Source organism: Anolis carolinensis, chromosome 3 (genome assembly GCF_035594765.1).
Source record: "Anolis carolinensis isolate JA03-04 chromosome 3, rAnoCar3.1.pri, whole genome shotgun sequence".
NCBI classification, from domain to species: domain Eukaryota; kingdom Metazoa; phylum Chordata; class Lepidosauria; order Squamata; family Dactyloidae; genus Anolis; species Anolis carolinensis.
Genome location: NC_085843.1, coordinates 179483258 through 179506771, shown reverse-complemented (window position 1 = coordinate 179506771; position 23514 = coordinate 179483258). Strand labels below are relative to the sequence as shown.

Here is a 23514-nt window from a genome sequence, read left to right as displayed (position 1 = left end):
GGATAGTTCTCAGTTTAACATTGTCAGCTTAGTAAGTATATGAGGTCTATGCACAGTTTGTTATAAGTTCCCAAGAAACCCCCTGAAAAAATGAGGTAGGAGAATAAGGCAGATACTTTGACTTATGAGTTTAATTTGTTCTCTGACCAAGCTCTTTTATGTCAAATCAAATTTTCCCATTGAAATGAAATGCTATTAATCTGCTCCAGCCCCAGCCCCCCGAAATCCACGCCAATTAATGGACTTTATAAATAACAAATCATGTATAAAAATAATCTATATATATATAAAAGAGTGATGGAATCAGGGCACCGGACAAAACAACAAAACTACAGGCCCCCCAACCTCGAAATTTGACAACACAACCACGGCTCTAGGTGGATACAACAAAAACAAAAGAAAAATAAAGTCCTAATTAGAGGGACAGGAATAATTGTTTTTATCCAATTGCTGCCAGTTAGAGGGCTAAGCTCCGCCCACTTGGTCTCCTAGCAACCTACTCAGCCCAGGGGACAGGCACAGTTAGGCCTCACTTAGGCTTTTTCCACCGATTATCTGATTTTAACTGGATTATATGGCAGTGTAGACTCAAGGCCCTTCCACACAGCTATATTACCCATTTATAATCTTATATTATTTATAATCTTATATTATCTCCTTTGAACTGGATTATCTTGAGTCCATACTGCCAGATAATTCACTTCAGTGTGCATTTTATACAGCTGTGTAGAAGGGGCCTCATATAATCCAGTTCTAAACAGATAATATAAGATTATAAATATACAGTAGAGTCTCACTTATCCAACATAAACAGTCTGGCAGAATGTTGGATAAGTGAATATGTTGGATAATAAGAAGGGATTCAGAAAAAACCTATTAAACATCAAATTACGTAATGATTATACAAATTAAGCACCAAACATCATGTTATACAACAAATTTGACAGAAAAAGTAGTTCAATACTCCGTAATGCTATGTTGTAATTATTGTATTTACAAATTTAGCACCAAAATATCACAATGAATTTAAAACACTATACAATACTACACAGGCACATAGACCCCCTCTATCCACACCACTTTCACAGTACACAAACAACCAAATGCATACTAAACATAAAGACAACCATACAACAGATATTCAATACCACCACTACCTCAACAATTTCTCCCCAACACCACCAGACAACGCCACAACAATGCGTGGCCGGGCACAGCTAGTACATAATAAAGGAGAATGTAAAGAAATTAAATTTCATTTATTTAGTGTAGAGTAAGGCTTCACTTAGTCATCTTCTTCTCCTTCACTAACATTTGCCTTTTTTGCCACTTTCCGCACTTTCACTTGCAGGGCTACTCAATAAAAACCTGTTTAAGGAGGTTATAAACCAATAACAGAATTTTCCTTTTCCTGCTATGAGTGGGAAATTAGTAAAATTCTTCTGCAATGATCAATTAGAATGACAGATATGTGTGCAACTTGCCTATTTTGATCAGGATAGAAATTTGCTGATGATATACTTGTGGTCCCTCAACTTACCTACAATCTCCCAAAGCTCTGAGATTACAGAAATAACAGCAAGAACAAGAGCAAGGGGCTTTCCTGGCTGCTCCCTTAAAGCCCCGCTTAAGATGGCGGGTGGCGTACTCTTGCACTAGTTTGTAACTCAAATCTTGGCTTGCATATCAAAGCAAAAAAACTGACTACGCAACAGCTTTATCTCAAAAAATAGGTTGGTTCACTTGTAAGTCAAGGTTTTGGTGTCCTTAATTTTTGGAGTTCTGTTGAAAATGTAGCACTCGCATCTGTCATTCTGTTAGTACCATCAGTTTTTGGTCACCCTACTACAAGCATCTTTGTTCTTGAGATGGCTGTTGCTCTGCCTATTCTCTCTTAAACAAGATTCTAAAGTAGAATATCTGTGTCATTAGATTGTGATGTATAAACATTGTGATCTTACTAGTGAAAGATCTTGGAAACTTGGAGGTTGTTATACTCCATCTGGTTTATTTCATGTATAGCTTCCTTCACATTTTCACCTCCCTCCACCCCTCTCATAAAATACATGTGCTTGTACAGAGAGATCATAGAATCATAGAAGAGCTGGAAGAGACCTTATGTGGACCATCCAGTCCAACTCCATTCTGCCAAGAAGCAGGAAAATCGCACTCAAAGCACCCCGGCAGATGGCCATCCAGCCTCTGTTTAAAAGCCTCCAAAGAAGAAGCCTCCACCAGATGCTTTTCTGAATGTGTTTTTAAAATGTAATCAGAGAATGCAGAATGAAAGTCAGCATGTCTGTGCTCTTTGCATTCACACAGACAAATATCTTCCTAACAACTGAAGGGAGGATGGATTTATTTAAGCAAACCAAAGTCAGCATTTGACAGCTCTGCCCTCTTGTGTCACAGCATCTGATGATCTAATGATAGGAAATGCTTGTGGGCTGTTACTTATCTTTTTTTTCTTTTTTTTACTATGGGTTTTGATTTTTTTTGAGTTCTTGTGATTTTTGTTCCTGGCAAATTGGAAAGATCTATATGTACATGGAACCCATCTTGGTGCTTGGGTAGAAACTAGCCAAAGACAAGGGGGACTCTGAAAGAACATGGGACTCTGAAAGCACACATTTGAAGTGCTTGCGTTTAGCATCCTAGCCTTGTTGTAGTTTTGTTTGGGTGGGAAGGCCACTCTTGTGGACAGGTGCCCAGCTACATTACAAGCTTGAATTTCTCCATTGATTTCACAGAACAGCTCTCAATACTGTCCCTGGAGATATTAAAGTCAGCTTCCTAGTGAGAACAAGGAATCCAGGCAATGAGATCGTTCAGACCATCCCCTATAATTGTCATTGATGTTGTTTGCTTGTCAGTACAAACAATTAGTATAAATTCAAATTCAGCATAGCAGGATAAAATGGATAGCAACATCAGAGAAAGTCAATGAATTACATAGAAGAGCTAGCCCAACTCACTTAAGGTGAAAACCAACTAATAATTATTTCCAAGAGAGACTGATAATAATATTATTCTAAATGAAATTCTTAATCTCAATTACAATAGACTTACTAGAACAATGGGATTTAGGGAACTGCTGACTTGTCATTCAGGAATTGATTTAATTGCTCTATTCTAATTGCAGTCTAATTGCAACTTGCAATTAGATTTAGGCAATCATGTTAACCTGATGCTCACATAGCCTGGAAGAATAGAGCCAACAGGATAGTAGGTTGGGCTCTAAATGAGACTTTCTTAGGAGAGTAGTTTACAACCAAGCCACTGCCAGATAGATCCTCCCTACCAGTATGTAGCTCCGCTCTGTTCCCCTTGTTTGCTCAATTATATTTTCTTCCCAGTTTCTCCATTTCCCATGTTACTGTTCAGAGGCATTTTTCTGCGTTTTATTAAGGTTACTCCAGGACTGTCCGCTTCTTTTATTTTACTTTATTTTGGTCAGATAATGGTTTAACTGATATGGCTTGTTTTATCTTCTACAGTGTTTTGATCTGGAATCCTACTTGCAGCTGAACTGTGAACGTGGGACGTGGAGATGTCCTGTATGCAAGTGAGTGAACATTCAATATAGGATACAATGAAATGTTTGTTTGTTTTTTAAAATTTTTCCAAAAATTAACAGTAAGAGGTTCTCAGATAAGATGCATGAATGTGTAGCAAATGATATAAGAGAAAATGTTTTAGAAGTTCAGTTTTCACCGGTGCTGTAAGAAACAATCCATAATAGATAGAGCAAAAGCTCCGAAATAGAAAAGAGGCTTTTCTGACTAGTTCAGTTCCCTGCAAAATGATGTTGATGAAAACAGTGTCATCATATCTAAAATCTGCCTTTGCAGTAATGAGCAGACAGGCAATGGTGACACATCAAGATATAACATTATGTTTCACTTTGCGGTATTTTTCAAGCTGGAGTTGAATATTTGCCGTTTCCTTGGGACAATCTATCATGGTGAACAGTTACCCTCCATTAATGCTTCTCCCAGAAATGCACACTTGTACAATAGTTATGAAATTGTTCATAACACATTGTCATCCATTTTCTACAGGGAGAAACAGTAGTTCAGCTCATTCCTTGATTGTTATTATAAGTTAGACAAAAATTGTATACAGTACTGCCCTTACTTATTTTTTACAACATTTCTTGCTCCATAAGTAACACCTTGAACCACCAAGAGGTCTCTTGCTCTGGGGCCTCCCATACAGCCATATAACCCCGAATATCAAGGCTAATAATCCACAATATCTGCTTTGAACTGGGTAATCTGAGTTCACACTGCCATATAACCCAGTTCAAAGCAGACAATGTGGGATTTTATCCAGTTGTGTGGAAGGGGCCTTTGTTTAATGGCCGTATATACCTGAAACTAAATTCCAAAACATTTAATTCTAACTCTCTTCTTTTTTATACCTCAGATTGACTCATTTGCCCTGGAGCATTTAGCTTAGGCCAGTGTTTCTCCAAATTTGTCTTATATGATTTGCTACTATATTAATATCTTTAATATTATTCATTTTTTACTGAAAAACAAATGTAATTTTGTAAAGCACCATGCACATACGTTTCAGCAAATTATATAAATGTTCTCCTTTCTGTTCCAGTAAAACTGCTTTATTGGAAGGCCTGGAGGTTGACCAGTATATGTGGGGCATTCTGAATGCTATACAAAAGTAAGTGCACCTTTACAGTTTTAAAATAAGCACACTTCCCTAGCTTCTGACATCCCTGACATTCTGCTTTGTGGGTTTTTCCTGGACACTGAGTATTAGTGTTGGGGGTGCCTTAAGCTGCAAGACTTTTAATGTATGTTGATAGCAAATTGCTGAGAAAGAGACTTCATATGCACAGCAGATCTAGAATAAGTTGTGGAATATCTGATGATTCAGTAAAGTAAGTCTTGTCTTTTTCCTGCTGTTAGAAAGTGCACTTCATTGTGAAGTCATTAGAAAAGCCCTGTCAACACGCCAACAAGAGGACAAGTGTGTTTTTAAAGATAATGTATATGCAAACCTAGTTTAAGACTAGTAGCTTCTCATAACACTATGCTGTATCAGTGATAAGCATTTCCACATAACATCTTGTTTTTTGCAGCTCTGAGTTTGAGGAAGTCACAATTGACCCAACTTGCAGCTGGAGGCCTGTCCCAATCAAGTCAGACATTCACATCAAAGACGATCCAGACGGCATTCCTTCAAAGAGGTTTAAAACCATGAGTCCTAGCCAGATGATCATGCCGAACGTGATGGAGATGATTGCAGCTTTGGGTCCAGGCCCATCACCATATCCATCAATCCCACCTCCACCTGGCGGCACCAATTCCAATGAATACAGCAACCAAGGTGGGCTCTAATCTTATTTCTGTGTATGTGCATGTGCCAACTGCTAAGTAGCATATCCCCAGAAACATTTCTTGAATGGAAACAAGTTGACAGTGATGGCCGAGGACACACACCCTTTCAGTTTTTAATGGTTTTGCCTAATACTATTTAACAAATGCATGTTCTTTGTACATAACCTTCATGATTGTTCTTTGTACATAACCTCCACTTGAACTGTCCCAGCTGCAACCTCTGGGATCTAGGAGTTTCCCAGAAGAGAAAGAAGAACATCCTCTGGAGGGGGTTACTCCTCCACCTTTTTCCTGACAGGGAGTTTGAGGAAGTCACAATTAACTCAACTTGCAACTAGAGGTTTCATGCCATCCTCACCAAAGGAAACAGTCCCTAGAGAGAATAGTCTTTTTCCTCTACTCCAATAGGATGCATTATTCTCTTCATCACTCTTCCAGAGCTTCAGAACTTTCCTGTTTTCCTTTCTTCAGTTTTCTTTCTCTTAAAAATGACTTTCTTCTCTCCTATATCAAACCTATATTTTTCTCATTCTTCTCCCTTCTCAATGGGAGTTCAAGAAAAGTTTCAACTGGCAAGCCAGCCATGAAACCAGCAAACTTGTTTGAACAGAGGAAAAAGGGCAGCATTCACATGGGAATCTACGTATGAACCATGAGAGTCAGTGACATTGCTCTTCAGCACCCTGTCTCAGTTTAGCATAGTGCCCTTTGCATGCTGATCACAGCTTTCATCAAATTGCTTGCCTGCCTTTTGGACAAGTTGGGCCTGGCTTTTTGTTTAAAGCTGTTCAGTGGTCACTTTGAAAAAGAAGAAAGCAACAATTTTCACACAGTGACTTAAGTACAGTAGAGTCTCACTTATCCAACATAAACGGGCCAGCAGAACATTGGATAAGCAAATATGTTGGATAATAAGGAGAGATTAAGAAAAAGCCTATTAAACATCAAAATAGGTTATGATTTTGCAAATTAAGCACCAAAACATCATGTTATACAACAAATTTGACAGAAAAAGTAGTTCATTACACATTAATACTATGTAGTAATTACTGTATTTATGAATTTAGCACCAAAATATCACAATGCATTGAAAACATTGACTACAAAAATGCGTTGGATAATCCAGAATGTTGGATAAGTGAGACTCTACTGTATTAACTTTCAAATGTCAGCACTGTTGGATTCAATTTATCAAATTATCATGGCATATCCATAAACATGTAACTATCGCTCCCTGCTTTTAAAACCGGAATTGATTGTTCTAAAGGTGTAGATAGGGGTAACCTAAGCTCTGCCAGGCATCCCGCTTGCTCTTGGGTCTGTTCCCCAGAAGTAAATTGTGTTCCAAGGGCTGTGTGCCTAAGAAAGTATGCAGAGAAAGGCAGACTTGGCTGTTTTGCAGATTAGCAAAGTGAGAATTAGTGAAGCTCTGCTGTATTTACATGACAGATCAAAGCCTCGGCTTCCTCAAGAAATACTCTTACACAGCTAATGATTTCTGTTCCCCTGAGATTAAACTTTTCCACAAAACAAGCTTGTGCTGGAAAGCAAATGATGCAGATGCTTCAAGTCCCATCAAACTCTCTGGCTTGAATGTTGTAAAGCTTCTCCTCTTCCGCTGACAAAACTGTATCCCCTCCAGGCAAGCTGCAAAGCTGCCCTATTATTTCAGAGCTCAACATGATCCTGTTCAGTGGCTTATGTGAAATAACTTAGTGGTGTTAGTTCTGTTCCTAGTTCGCATCGTTTAAACCACAAGGTCTGGCATTGCAGTTAAAGGGATTTAACTGAGATACTCAAGAGATAATGGAAATAAAGGAAGACAGAATAGCAACTCTTTACTATAGGACTAGACCAGCAGGATTAATAGGAAAATCTAGTCGTAGCTCTGTTTGTTCTGATACTCCTGTAGATTTATGGGAAAATCCATTGGACATTATATGGATAAGAATTCATGCATTAAATAGTGAACGAAAATAGGCACTTGGAGAAACCAGGGTGAAGCCTCTTGAAAATTATTGAATTGGATGGAATCTACTTTGGACCTGCTAAAAGACCAGAATTCTGCTAAAAATGCATCAATATGTCAGAAAATTAGAAAATAAGAATGCAGGCAAATGGAAACCTGAAGCAGCATTGATTGGTGACCTTTCAAGAAGTTATTCAGATTCTAAATTATTTCCTGGTTGTTTTTAAGGCCTTTTCTAGGCTGAAAACAAAAAAAAACCTGATATAGAGGATAGATCAGAGGTTCCCAAATTTATTTGGCTTACCAACCCCTTTTTTAGCCCCCCCCCCCCCGAAACCTGCCTCCTTTAAGTAAACAAACAGAAAGGTGCTTTGACAAATTTGCATTCTTTTATGTATCTATATTTCTACCTACATTCGGATGCAGCATGATAAAGAAAGATGTTGTAAATAAGACACCTTGAAGCTTGAAATTACGAAAGTATTTCTTAAAATCAACCATAGTAACATTTGCATTACATATGGAAAATTAAGATAACAAAGATTAATATTAAAATAAAATAAATTACTAAAACTATTACAAGACCAAATGAAACGTGAACTTTTTTTCAAAATTTTATTCTTTTCTTTATGTTTCCAATGCCCTTTTATTTTTATTCAATGCCTCTAATTGCACCTGAGGCTGCTACCTGCCCCCTGTTCCAGCACCCTCCATTTGGCAATACTGTCCACTTTGGGAAGCACTGGGATATAATATCACATTCTCTTCTCACCTTACACTTCGCCATTTTTGTGAGATAGCATTGTCCACTGTGCTTAGGCCTGCAGTACCTACCTTAGTAGGAGAAAAAGATATCATGTCCACCCACTTCCTTGTATGCCCTTCTCAACAAGAAAGTGATTGGCTCCACTTGCTACTTGTTTCATTGAGGGAGAATAGGAAAAACACTGTGCCCACTTACTGTTAAATTACATACCTGATATGGTTTGCCTGAAGCTGAGAGACTGGCCATTGTGCCTTTGGTGTTAATGGGATCTCTCATGCTGGTGGAGCTTGTGAGAAGATCGGTTTCTGGTATGTTCTATGTTCGTCTACAGTTCACATAAAGGAGAAGGGCAGACTGGCCTGTGTTTACTATCACTTCTACATGTCATAAGAAACTTCTTTTTCTTCATCTCCCATCCTTTCAATTGCAAGGTTCTTCCCTTCCCATCCATTTCAGATGCAATATTCTTTCATCAGGCAATAAGGAAATCAACACTCAGTTCCTAGTATTAGGACACCAGGCAAAGAAGTTCTGCAGCATGCCATGGAGAGCTTTTCTCTTCTGTGGCTGCCTGTCAACTATCTGTCACATCTTTGATCAATGTGAAGCTCTCAAGAGATACCAGACATCATTTCAAGATGATAAAGTATCAGGAAGTGAACTTGAGCAACAAAAAAACTAAATATATTAAAATGATGATTTAGAATGAAATATTGATGTTAAACTAACATTTCCTGTACACCCGTACTTTATACTAAAATAGCATTTAAACAGACCATTACTGTGGAGTATTTTTGGAGAATCTAAAAATCAATTTGCTTTGACCCATTGAACACTTTTAGCAGCATAGCCAATACTGAAGGAACCAAGAAAGATAGAACTATAGCAATTTGTACTTATATGATAAATGCTTTCCATCAAAAACTCATTCAATGCTTCTAGTGCAGAGGAGTGAGACAAAAGCATACAAACAAACATCAGACATGTTTAGGGGACAGACTATAGTTATCATGTAAGTAAACGTATATCATTTGACACATATCTCATCTGGTACGTGAGAGCAAATGTTTGTATAATGAAAAGCTTAGGAAACCTCTGGTCTAAACTCCATTGAGCTGCTTTCTACCTGCAGAAAAGTTGAACACTGAAATTACATCTTAGAGCCATGTTTAGAATGCTTCATATACAAAATGAGGTACCTTAGAAACGGAACCTAAGTCTAAACATGAAATTCATTTATGATTCTTTTATACATAGCTTGGAGGCAGTTTTATGCACACTAGATTCAATACCTTTATTCATGAAATGAGTTTTTATACACTGAACAATCAGAAAGCATATCTACTTTGAACCATTTTAGATTTCCAGATAAGGGATCTTCAAATTGTAACTGATTCTTGGGTAGCAATCTTATTCTCACTGTGCTCATGAGTTTAAGAATGTCATTATTTTGTTTGTTTGGAAAATATTTTTATGTGTTAATAATTAAATTGGTTTGCATATATGAAGTTGAATTGTTCTCAGGATGCATCTAACATTAGTGCTTCATTTTATTTTGTTTTATTTTATTTGGATTCTCAATACTTTCTAAACCTTTCCACATTGTGCTGTTTTTTTGTTCACTGACCAAATATCTGATACTGGGATATACTGTTAGTAAAAATGAGTTTAAGGAAGAGATCTTGTGGTCTGGTTCTTAAAGGAGATGCACTAAGTAAGTCATTCAGGTTTAGTCTTCCAAACAGCCAAATGAACTTTACTACAAGGTGGTTATGAAGTACAGCGGCCTTTGCCAAATGTTGCTGACATTTTTCCATTCATACTAATGGATAGTCTGGGTTAATCCCTAAAGGCAGTGCAAACGCACACATATGCTTCAAGCAAATGTCATGGCAGTAGTAAAAGCTCAGTTTACATTTCATCCAATGTGATGTTTTTTGCTTGGTGACTATATGAATTTTAAGCACCTTTTAGGGTAACTCTTGTTTTTCCTTTACTATTAGGTAACAATTATCAAGGTCACAGCAATTTCGATTTCCCCCATGGGAATCCTGGTGGAACATCTATGAATGACTTCATGCACGCACCCCAGCTCTCACACCCTCCAGACATGCCTAGTGGCATGGCAGCCCTTGACAAGCCCCTAAGTCACCCCATGCAAGACCCTGTAAGTCATTTATTTATTTACTTTACCATATTTATAGATCTGGTCAACAACCTATGTTTTCTAGGCAACTGAAAGATTTGCTGGCACAGTACAGTACAGTATTTAAAATTGCAGCAAGCCAGGTGAAATGCACATTTTTTAAAATAATATTAGAAAATAGCAGCCTTCTAAGCCAATGTGGAATGTTTAAAGATCTGATTGAATAAAACACTCTTCAACAGATGTTGAGAAGAAGAAGAGAACAAAGGGTGAATTTCTCTCTGGGAATAATTCTGCAGCAGAGAGCCACCACTGGCAAAACCCTTTTTAGCAGCCACTGAAAAGGATCTTAAGATCCAGATAGCAATGCACAAAGTGGATGGTCTTTCAAGGAATCTGGTTCCAACAGTTAATGGGTTTCAAAATTAAATTTAGACCTGGATACAAACTACAAACCAGTGGTCACTAGCCTTGAAATGGCTACTACCAATGAGTAGTTTTCCAGGCCTATTTGCAGTAGTTTCCAGACCGTTTTTAATCCATGTACAATACAGTTAAATTGTGTAAACAGATTTCTTCTTCAGAACAATATTTTTTAAAATTCACAATACAGCAGTAGTCTTTACACAAGCTATAATAATTAAAAGTAAATGCATTATGGTATCAGGAAGAACAATGTCATTCAACATTAGAAATTGTTCACAAACATGTATTTTGAGGTTCACTTTCCTTTAGCAGTTCAATTACATATGCCAACATCAGGTGTTATAGTAGCTTCTCTAAAAAGTAAGCTCACTCTCTCCAAGGTTTATTTAGTAGCAGGTTGGAGGGGGAGTCTATCCAGGCAGACATGAGAAAAAGGTGCTCCTTCCCTCCTTCAAAGGAATTTTCAGATGTTTTGAGCACACTATAATCTGTTCTTTCCCTCCCTGCCACATGGCAGAGGGGCAAAGTAGGCCACAAGAAACCAAGGAAAGAAAAAGTGACCCATTGCTTATGTTTGCCCCTTTCATTAGCTGGAGAGAGAAATAAATAGCCCCCTTTTCCTTTATCTCTCTGGAAGCAAAAGTATTTGTGTTATTCCTCTGCTTTTGAAAACGTGTTCTTTATTTTTTGATTTCCTAGGTTAGCAACATCTAAATTACCCCTTACAAAGCAAGCCAGCCTAGCTCCGCTGTCCTTTCACTAGCAGGAAAGTAGTTTTTTTATTCAGACACATTTTCTGGCAACTGAGAAAGAGGCATTTTATTGGGCCAGAGATGCTCCAGTTATGAGCCACTCTCATTTCAATACTAGGAGAAAAGTAGCATTTAAAATAAACAAGTCAACACATTTTAATAAGTGGGATCAGCAGTTACATACCAGTAAAAGAGGATACTGGATTATCCAGTTTCCAGTCCTGTCTGGGGAAGATGGGGTAATTGTGAGACAGGAACTTACTAGCAGGCTGCTTTGGCCCTTGTGGGATTTCTTCCAATGACAGCATGTCCTTTTTGTATAGTCACCCTTTTATATTCTTAGCATCTGTGTTGGAGAAAATGCAGAAGCAAACCTTACAGCCGTGCAGATGACTGATACAGCCAAATGATATTTCACCAAACCCATTACAGAGCTAGTCCTACTAGCAGAATGCACATTCATGAGGAGGGAAAAAGAAAGCACCAAACATGACTTCCCCTCCTTTCTCCATGATAACAATAGCAGAAGAAAGATGGAGATCATCAGGGAGCACCTCTTCTTTGCCAACATCCTCACCTTTTGACTTCTCAAGGTTTGGAGGTTACATAAAGGAAGACTTGCTTTTTCTCTTCTATTATGCTAAGAAGCAGTGGAAAGGACAGAAAACACATGGAGGAATGGGGTAGAATGAAAGAAGAACCTGAGGAGCATATATTTTTCTTTTTAAGGGTCACCACTCTAAAAAAGTGTGGTGACCCTTAAAAGGGGAAGAAGAAGAAAAAGAAACATGGCAGAAACACAAAGACTAACTGGTTTTTATTTTAGCATGAGTCTACTCCCACAACTATATAAATATGCCTTAATACCACTTGGTACTGCATCCAGAGAAGTGGGCTTACAGCCATGACAGCTCATGCTAAAATAAAAATCAGTTTTAAATATGCTGCCACCTGTCTTTTCCCCCGTCCTTCCCCCCTTTTATGCTGCAAGATACTACGGTAATACGATTATGTCTTTGAGAACTACCACTCCGACACCTGTGCACTCTCAAACAGAAAACTCTATGAAGGGGATATCAATGTGAAGAGGCTGCCAAGGAGAGAACAGCTACTCCCCACTCTTCAAACATTGCCTCTCCTCCCAGCTGGAAGCAGGCTTTTCAAATCCCACTAAAGTTTGCAGTGGCTAAGCAAGGACATTGTGTTTGTTTGTGCAACTATTTGCCTGTAAGTGAATGGGATTTGATCAGTCATATGGGTGAGGAGACATGTCAGGTGGCAAGGATTTGTTGTACAATCCAACTGGTTGCTCCTATGCAGCCAGTTGTGCATCCCTCTTTAAACAACCATTTGGATTAGTTCAGTGGTTCTCAACCTGTGGGACCCCAGGTGTTTTGGCCTACAATGCCCAGAAATCCCAGCTAGTTTAGCAGCTGTTAGGATTTCTGAGAGTTGAAGCCAAAATATCTGGGGACCCATAAGTTGAGAACCATTTAGTACCTGGTCTATTTAGTACCTGGTCAAGTAATGCATTCAGAGCTCATTAGGTAACAGTGAAAACATTTTTTAACCTGCTGGAATGTGGAGGTTCAATTGGAAATGTTTTTAAACATTAGTAAATATGCTGCACTCTGGGGCTTTTCCATGCTTTCTGTTTATTTGCATGGCACTGCTATTGTCAAGCATGAATTTTGCTGTTTTATATCAGTTGGATTTGTTATTTGTTTTCCATGTTCACATCAAGGAATCCAATTCAACATACATGGTGGATGGGCCTCCTTCCTATTTTTATCCATATAATAATCCTGTGAAGTAGGATAGTCTGGGAAAGAGGTTGAGGGTTACCATAAAATTTTATGGCTTTGGCAAGAATTTGAATCCAGATGGTTCCAGTCCTAGTTCAAGGCCTGTTCTGGTATAGAAGAGAACCTTTTACAAAAGTTGTATTTTACTAAAATGGAACAGGAAGTCTGCAAATTTCTGTGTATATTTTACTCAAGGAGCAATATTTGGAACAGTTTTTAAAATGAGAAATATAAGGACATGAATTCACAGAGTTAATATTTTTCTAAAGCCTGTATGTAACAAACTTAAAATTGTTCTATGATAAGGGTGCCTTGGAGCTCCCGGTGGTGCGGTGGGTCAAACCGCTGAGCTGCTGAACTTGCTAACCGAAAGTTCGAATCGGGGGAGCAGGGGGAGCTCCCATTGTTAGCCTCATCTTCCGCCAACCTAGCAGTTCGAAAACATGCAAATATAAGTAGATCAATAGGTATCACTCCAGCAAGAAGGTAACAGCACTCCATGCAGTCATGCTGGCCACATGACCTTGGAGGCGTCTATAGATGCCAGATCTTCAGATTAGAAATGGAGATAAGCAGCACCCCCCCCCCCCCCGAGTGGACGACTAGAGGGGAAACCTTTACCTTTACTTTAAGGGTGCTTTTCCCCCACAAAAGATGCACTGAGATACAAGGGCTATCCAAAAAGTAGGCTACGTTTTGGATTTTAAAAAGATCAAAGTATAGGATAAATCATTTACCATATGCAGCTGAAAGACACATCCCAAAACTACAATCTCATGTAATCCCCATTTAAATTTAGCCATGTTTCTTATAGATAAATGAGTTTGAAAAGTACTGCACCAGTAAATTTGCCGCCTTTCTCCTCCGTTTCCAACAATGGGAGCGTGGCTGGCAGCACAGCGTTTTGGCTACGCTGAAGGAAGGGAGAAGGGGGAAGAGTTGACGACACAAGTGGGGAATTTACTACTTTCTGGATAGCCCTCGTACAACAGAACTGAACTGTGTCTCTGCACAAAGGAAGTGTGCAAAAAGCTGTCTGCCCTTCTCAGATAGATCCATGTTATGAATGTTACTAAACGTGTAACTTTTCAAGCTAGCATAACACTTTCAGCACAAGTTCAGAGTAAATAGAATCTGGATCTTCTACAAAGCGAAACTACAATCTATGTGACCTTTTTTAACCTTCTGAAAAATATTGTGTTCTTGAGGATTCAAAAAACCCAAATCAACTTCCCATGCATTATTTTTTCTGGTGACAGATGGCTGTTGAAGTCTATAGTTTTGCAATACTGGTTTCATATTGTATGATGGCGTATGCTGTGCTTTTCAGTGAAGACATTTAATATCTCCTCTCCCCATCTTGAAGCTCTGTACCTTGTCACCTCACTTTTCCTTTCCTGCTTCTCTCCTCCTCCGCAGATCCCTCATCCCGGCAGCACTGATCAGTCCCATAGTTCCATGCAGCAAGGTTTGCACGTACCTCATCCCAGCAGCCAGTCAGGGCAGCCATTGCATCACAGCGGTCCTCCTACCCAGCCATCCCGGCAGCCACAGCAGGCCGCGGCTAGCAACCATCCACACAATGACCTGGCCTTTAACCCTTCCTCCGCCTTAGAAGGTCAGGCTGGTGGCCAGGGAGCATCTGACATGCCGGAGCCTTCGCTGGATGTAAGTTTGTGTGTCATTCTGTCATCTGCTTGCCTCCAGTTGTGCTTTCTGTGGGACCAAAAAAGCAGGGGAACATGGAACTGCTTTCATATTTCATGCCCACATTTTACACCTTGAACCACTAGGGCAGTTGAGAGAAAACCTTTCCATTTTAAACGACTCCCGTGGCATGCAGTTCGTCCTTAGTGGAAATCTGGATAAGGAGAAGTGGAGTTCAACAAGGCTACCTTTTCCCTTGAGAAGTGGGCCATGGGAACATTTTGACTGGATTATTGTTCACTGAAAATTATGCAACGGTGTCAGTTTGTCTCTTTCTTTTATTCAGAAATGTACTTTGAATAAAAAGTGCTTACAGTTTAAAATTTTGAAGCTGGGAGGTTAAAGCAGGATGACTCCAGGGTTGTATAAGATTATTTTTGTAGAATGTTAATTTTTAATTAACATTTAAGAACATCGTTGGTTTGTAAACCATGGACAGCTGCATTCTACATGCATGTGAGTGTAAATCCATCTCTTGGTTGCTCATCATTCCTTCTCTGACAATCACGTCCAGAGTCAATTACAGAAGCAACAGGAGTTCTGACCCCTTACAGCAGGGATCCTCAAATATTTTAAGCAGAGGGCCAGTTCACGGTCCCACAGACTGTTGGGAGGGGGCAGGCTATAGTTTGGAAAAAAACATAAACGAATTCCTTTGCACACTGCACATATCTTATTTGTAGTGCAAAAAAAAACATGAAAGAAAAATACAATATTTAAAATGAAGAACAAATTTAACCAACATAAATGTACCATTTTTTCAATGGGAAGTGTAGGCCTATCTCATGTTGCTGTAGGGACATTCTGGAGAAAGGGGAGGTTAGATGCCTGCACTAGATGAGGAATGGGACTGAAAACTTCCCTTTTGTCAACTAAAACACAAGTTCACTTATCTTAAGCCCAAAGTAAAGGATTTTAACAGGTTCCAGCTAACTCTCACAGCTTTTAAAGTATGTAATAAAAACATATTGGAGAGGAGTAAAAATGACAAGTAAAATCTGAGCCACATGACATTTCTTTGGAATAGATGTCTTGTATCTTGATTTCCACAAGAAATAGAACAATGAAATATACTTGTTATTAGGGCAATTAACTGGAAGGTCTAAATGCCAAAAGATTATTATTCAGAGCCAATAGAAAATGAATAGCTGAAATGGAATCTTTTTTAATGTGTTTTCCTTTTGAATAGAAACATGTGAGTGTTCCTTCTTCCATGCTGGCTGATGCTTTGTATAATGCTGGCTGAAGAACTATACTGCAGTGTAGCAGAGACAAAAATGCATGCATTTGTCCTAGATCAGTGGTTCTCAGCCTATGGGTCCCCAGGTGTTTTAGCCTACAACTCCCTACCAGCTGGGAGCTGAAGACCAAAACATCTGGGGACCCACAGGTTGAGAACCACTGTCATAGAATAAAGAGATAGTCTAATTCAAAAGAAAGCATTTCGTTCCTCAGTATTTGTGATAGCATAGGACAAAATAATCTCTGATCAAGAATGGACATGTTTTACAAAAAATAAAAACCACAGGGGAAATGCTAAATAAAACAGGACTTGCAAGAGGCATTTATTACAAAATGAAGAGGAAATTTTTGACTCAGTATGTTTTGCTGCAACCAATATATTCTATGGGCCTGTCATTACAGCTTTATATCTTGTTGGTTCAGGTAAGCTTACTGATCATTTTGGCCATGCCTTGAGAGCAAACAGGATAATCTATTGTAGTCGGTTGCAAGTTTCCAGTTATAATGGCTGTGGTCCTGCCTAAATAGCTGTCACTGAATTATAATTTCAAGTTCTTTTGAAACATTAGTGAAACATAAGACAAAATAATATTTTAATTCAGCAAGTACTATGTATAACTTCACACTGTTTACACATACCTCAGGAATGCTTTAAGGGTCCTATAAAGCAATGCTAACCTGATATACATGCTGGATCCAATCATATCAGCTGTTCCACTTTTTAAATTGTTGAGTTGTTCAATGCTTCTTAAATTGGGTCTTTTCAAAAATAATAACTCAATAGGTTTGTCACAAACCCTGCCTGAATTTAAAAGAAAGCTAAAATATTGCTATCCTCTTTCAAGTTGGTTGCTCCTTCTCACCGCATGCACTATGAACTTGGGGAATAGGATCTTTGACCATTTTGTTTTCACATGTAGTGATGAATAATTTCAATTTTTCTCCCCAATGGGGAAGAAAAAAACATTACTGCACAATTTTATTCAATATTTCCACATCCTGAAGTGCACCATTTATTTTTACAAAAAGGTGCTTTTGGAAACAGTGGTTTTTTTGTGTTGGGGGGGGGGGTTGCATGAGAAGTATGGGATCTCCCCACACACACACACAAAAAGCCAACCATTTTTACACATGCATAACATGCACAGAAACATTTCAGGATGTACAAATACCAGGTCAAACCTACAACACTCCCACCTCTGTCTTATAATTCCTTACCAGGTTTTCCAAGTATCATTGTTGAACAAGAAATGAATAATGGGAAATCTTTCTTCAATCTCTAATGTATTACTTTCTTTTACAAACTTTTAGAGATTTGAAGAAATTGATGAAAATATGAGTAGAGCATTGTATTAGACTTTTAAGGAAATCCATATAGAGCATCCCACCCATACTAAACTTCCCAAACTCCTTCCATTCAAATAGTACTCAAATGGAAAGTGACACACATTTGTGTAATTCTGTTTACTATGAAATGATAACTGTAATAAAATAATGTCCATAATATTATGATCCTACTATATCTGCTTCCACATACTTGGCACATCAAACAAATATATTTCGGCATAGCATAACATACAAATAATGCTAGTGTGTTACAGAATAGAGAAAGAATAAGCATTAGCCCTGTATATTGATTCTAGTCAGTAAGCTGTAGCATTCAGCCTGAAGGAGCAGGACTGGATGCTTGAATGCTCTGTCATACAAAAAGTATATTTGTACTTGGAAATCTAGCTTATTCAGATGAAAGATCTTGGTTAGCTTTTTCCATGAAATGCTACTTTTGTATGTATAAGAAATGTTCTTATACATGGGGAGGAGGAGCTCAGAAAAACATATTGGCATGGTATTTTCAAATGCAAGAGACCACATGGAATATCTTAACTATATGGAAAGTTTCCATGCCAGCGAGCATGTGCCAGTGGACTGAAAGAGGCTTCCTGTAGTGGAACTGACTATAAAGTAAAAGGAAATTTCAGGTGTACGTTCAAGACTTATGTCCTCCTCCAAAATCTCCAACTAAGCCTGTACTGACAGCTGTTTGACTCACATTTCTCCTTTCTTTATTTTCCAGCTGCTTCCAGAACTCACGAATCCAGATGAGTTACTTTCATACTTGGATCCTCCTGACTTACCAAGCAATAGCAATGATGACCTTCTCTCTCTCTTTGAGAACAACTGAAGCCTTCTGTATTTTGTCCCTCACCTCTCTCACCTGTTTGACACATTTGTAGCCTCACAGTGAGGAATCCCAAGCCAACCTTTTCCACAAAGACAAACTCACAACTTGAGCGAATGGTGCACACTCCCTACTTTCTTCATCTCAGAACTGCTTGAGTCAAGCTTTGTTCATTGTAGCGGGGAAAAGGCAAGAGGACAATAAGGCGGTGACCTCAGAAACTGACACTCCGCATTGCAAACCATTTGTGCAGCAGTAGAAGGCCTCGCTTGTCAAATTTGCAGAGAAAGAGAACATGGTTTTGGTGTGCATAGTGTGAGGCGCATCCCAAGAGAAATCCGTCTGACAAGGGAAGAAAGAAAAGGCAGCAGAACTATTCTAAATGACCAGTTTCAGAATGTCCTTCCAACTCGTGTTCTTCCATGGGTTTTCCCTCCCTTTTGCTGCAGTGTCTGTTCCAATGTATTCCTTCCCAGGTTGTGCAGGCCTTTTTTCTATACATTTCTGACACATAGAATAAGGATAAAATTTGGCAGCACGTGCAGACTAGCCAAATAAACTCAGAACCATCAAACACATACCAAAAAGCACAAAAAATTAATACAGTTGTTGTAAGTTGGATAAAAATTCAAAATGCATAAAAGGGGGGCATCAGTTGTTTTTAACTGTGTATTCTCCATGGTAGAAGAGTTCTGTGAATCTCCAGGCTGTGGCAAGTGTGGGTTTTTTTCTAAATTGTAGCAGTCTTTTTTATTATTACTTTTATTAATCTTGTGGGCAGAATAACTCTTTTCCTTTAACACAGAGTCTTGGACAACTTGTTTTCTTCTGTCCTGCTCATTTATTTTCTTTGTCTTTTCTTAAAGGAAGTTGATTTCAAAATAACACTTTTTGTAATAATATAGCCAGACATTTTTTTAAAGAAAGGGTGGGAGGGAGCCATATTTGCGTATGAAATGGGGAAAAGAGAATCACTACAAAATGTCACCAAATGTTTTCCGTTTTTTTAATATGTAAGGAGCAGACCATTGCTCAATTTCCATCAGAAAAATGTGGCAAAGATGTGAGATAATACCTCTCGCTTCAAAATGAAGGAAAAGGAGGAGATGAAAACTGCCCTCTCGTTTGCAGTAGTTGACCTGAAAATGGCATTTGTAGTGGGAGGGACATCTTACATCTCCTCACTTTCTTTGTTGTTTTTCCAGGTTGTGTTATGTGCTCAGCCTTTTCATTTTCTTTTTCAAAGAAAGATTTGGTTGTATCATCTAGCTGCCAGGACCATCACCCTTTCTTTTTAAGATGATATTTCCAAGGATAAAGGGCACGAGAAGAATAAGTCAGTTTGGTGCAGTAGTGTTGCAAGATTCTTGTGCCACAATGCTTCCGTCGTATTTGTGCTTCTCATGTGGTTGCTTCCCTCTTGCATGAGCTTCCAGTTGCTTCTGGGCCCATTTCTGTGCTCTCCGTCGTTCTCTGTTTATAAATTATGTATAGTATCTCTGTGTTAAGACGTGCATGTGTGCCAACTCTGCCCTTGTGGGGCCAACATTTCATTTTCTGCCTACTGTGTACAGATATTTCTAATTTTGTGAATAGAGAAACCTTGATTGCTTCCTCCCTTGTCCAGAAACAAATCAAATATGCCCATATTTGATTTCAGCAGTAGGCCTTCAACTTTGTCCCAAATGAACTCTTGCTTGTTGGTTTCAGTGTGTGAAGCCTGCCCACCGTATCCTCCGTGAATGGCGTGACATGTGCATTCCATTCTGAATTTCCTCTCTTCACCAAAGTCATGCTTGTAAATTCGTTGAACGTTTGTTCTTAGCATCTTCCACCACTGCTGTATATGCATCTTGTTTTTATATATATATAGTCCACAGCACCTTGCTGTAGATATTACAGGAAATGGCAGTTTTAGTTCCTGTTAATTTTCAGTAGGAGTGTTGACTTTGTAAAACATTTTATGTAGAGATATTTCTACATTTACTTTCTCCCCCAAACCCTTTTATTGCATTTCCTTTTATTTTTTTCAAAAGAAGTGCTGTTCATTATGCAAAATCAATTACTTTCAGAATTACTATTGTAAATACCTTTTGTGAATATTTTAGAATTGTCTTTGATTATTATAATCAGCATTTTCATGATCTGGTTATACATGTGTTTTAAATTGCATAGTCCAGGAACAGAAGTGGGTCCCCTCCTCCTCCTCCCGTTTCCCCCCATAAAGCTTTCTCAGAGCATTTTGTTTTGAAAAACTAGCCCCAAATAATTATACAAACAAATTTAATACATCTGCCAGTGTCATAAGCTACCATGCCCTAGGAAGAGCAATTTCACCTATAGTTTGCTCTGTTTACTAAAGTTCTTTCTCAGACTGCATTGAGTAGGGTTTGTACGATAGTAGCTTTCCCCTGCACTTTTCTGCATCTGTAATGTAACTACTGAAATCATTTGTATCGGCTGCTAGGAATAATCAAATTTGTGCTGCCCCATTTCTCTTGTTTATTTTGGGTTTTTTTTATCTAGGTGTAACACCATTTGCCTACTAAACCAAACATAGCATATTAGTTACATACCATATACAATGCCCTGTCTGAGGCTCAGTGAAATTACTTTTTTTCCTATTTGCCAAAAGATTGAATTTTCAGTTGCCGACGAGGCTGGTGGACTTGATGGGTACATGTTGTGTGTGCCACAGTTGAGCCATGTTGTTCGTTTTGGTCTGTTCAGAATGTGTTATTGATTTTTCAAATTTATCCTCTAAATATTTGAACAGGAATCCCTCCCCACACACACACACACAATTTTGCTGGAACCAGAATCAATTTCCTAAGAACAATCTAAATCACTGGTTCCCAACCTGGCTCTCCAGGTGTTTTGGACTTCAGCTCCCACAATTCCTACTAGCTGGTAAACTGGCTGGGATTTCTGGGAGCTGAAGTCCAAGACCTGGAGGACCAAAAGTTGAGAACCACTGACCAAATGAAGCATATAAAAACCTATTCAGACATTTCACTGGAACCAGAATCAGTTTCCTAATAACAATCTAAATGCAGAATATAAACACCCAGTCAAATGTTTCAGTTGATTCTGGTTAAAGATTAACTTTTCCTAGGAACAGTCTAAATGCAGCATATAGACATACAAGGAGAAAGATCCTTGGGGTACTGACTGCAGTTTTTAAAATAAGGTTTTCCAGTTCCAAAAGCTATTTTCTCTAGCAGCAACAGAAATCAATGTAAATGTTTGACAGCCGTAGATTTCCTGTATAACTTCTGCAGAAAGAGGTCATAGGTTGACCAAAAGTCAAGGGCTACCTGCGCTGGGTTTGTGAACAGATGAAAGCGGCTGCCAAGATCCAGCCATGCACTTGCATGTCATTTTTTTCAAGGGCATATTTAGCATATGGGCATCTTTTGTAAAGCCAGGCAGAAATCCCCCTGCCCAAACACATAAAGGTTACTCATCAGGATATAAAATTACATGGACTGTCTTTAAAAAGGGGGGGAAAATTAATCTGTACACTGCCAAAATCTTTAAAATAATGTGCTGCACAATCCCATTACATTTGATAGGGATCTACTAAAAGAGAACCCTATTAAATGTAATGGGCTTCCTCCCAGGTAACTGTATGGGACTGTAGCCTTAGTAAATTAATTTTGTGTCTGGAGAGGGGGAAATTTACTTCCCACAGTATTTTTATTCACTATTGTTTCAGGGGCATTTGGGTTGATTTTGTTTTTAACTGTTTCCCTATAGACACCCACCCGGAAAAAAACCCTACAAAGATTTATCGTTCTACTGCCAAGACATTGTTATTATTGTTATTATAGGATAATGAAAACACACTAATGTCTGCAGTGGAGACACCAGGGACATGTGTACATATGTAAATGGAAAATAGAGACATGTTAACAGAAATGCATTCATTTTAATTGGAATGTGCATTGTTTTTATTTCACAGGAAAAGATAAATCTTGGAGATCCATCTTATGTGGAAAATGAATCCCGTTTGTTAGCGTTTGTGAAGTCTCCACATTTGTTTCACTTCTTGTAATATACTCTGGATCCTTTGTGAAAATAATTTTTGTTGCTTTTTCGTTTTGTTTTGGTTTACCTTCAAGTAATAATTAGCTTAAATGTATTAGTCTTATCACCTGTGTATTTTTAGGGTGCTAAAACAATGAAGAATAAAGGGGATTAAATAATAAAAAAAAGATTGTAACCAAATTCATACTTTGTACAATTTTTTGATATTGTGATCAGAGGAGAATAAAAAAAGTACAATCTGAATTAACATGCAAAAATGGCCATTGTCTTTGTTTGTACATTGTATGTACAGTACAATGCAATCATTTCATACTTTAAAACTGGTCAGAAAAAATAATTGTGATTTTTAGTCTTGCAAAACTGTATGTAGTTAGATGATGTGACAACCTAATATTTATCTAATAAATATGTATTCAAATGAAACCTGTATATTAGGTGTTCATGTTGTTATTTTGTATTTAAATAAATCAGATTGACTATCGCTAGACATTTATATACTTTCTTGTAACACTGAAAGTACTTTCATTTTGCTCATGTTATTTTTTTCCTAAATAAATTTGGAAAATTATGGATGGACTAATGGGCAACTGTTTTGTAATTCTGATTTATTTTTACTGGTATTTTTTCATAAATCATGTTATAGCTTAGAATTCCATACACGTTTAGCATCCCTTATCCAAAATGCTTGGGTAGTAGCAGTGAAAGTGCTTGAGAAAAGAAGTATTTTGGATACCAACCTGGCCCTGTACAATAATGTGAACATGTGTTCAAATGATCATGTTTAGCCTGCAGAAGAGAAAACTGAGAGGAGACATGATAGCTATGTATCATGTGAGAGGAAGTCATAGGGAGGAGGGAGCAAGCTTGTTTTCTGCTGCCCTGCAGACTAGGACGTGGAACAATGGCTTCAAACTACAGGAAAGGAGATTCCACCTAAACATTAGGAAGAACTTCCTCACTGTGAGAGCTGTTCAGCAGTGGAACTCTCTCCCCCGGACTGTGGTGGAGGCTCCTTCTTAGGAGGTTTTTTAGCAGAGGCTGGATGGCCATTTGTTGGGGGTGCTTTGACTGTGATTTTCCTGCTTCTTGGCAGGGGGTTGGACTGGATG

General features: G+C 38.4%; 1 protein-coding gene across 11 annotated transcripts in view; it reads left to right on the top strand.

Annotated features, from left to right (window-relative positions):
* zmiz1 (zinc finger MIZ-type containing 1) overlaps positions 1 to 22973 on the top strand; it is a 490223-nt gene extending 467250 nt beyond the window's left edge. For all 11 annotated transcript variants that reach the window (XM_062977416.1, XM_062977414.1, XM_062977415.1 and 8 more), the window contains 6 exons: positions 3498 to 3565; positions 4615 to 4683; positions 5105 to 5352; positions 10102 to 10265; positions 14647 to 14895; positions 18251 to 22973. In XM_062977416.1, the coding sequence (XP_062833486.1) occupies positions 3498 to 3565; positions 4615 to 4683; positions 5105 to 5352; positions 10102 to 10265; positions 14647 to 14895; positions 18251 to 18358 (906 nt within the window). In that variant the 3' untranslated portion in view covers positions 18359 to 22973. The remainder of the gene's footprint in view (positions 1 to 3497; positions 3566 to 4614; positions 4684 to 5104; positions 5353 to 10101; positions 10266 to 14646; positions 14896 to 18250) is intronic.
* The last annotated feature ends 541 nt before the right edge of the window (positions 22974 to 23514 follow it).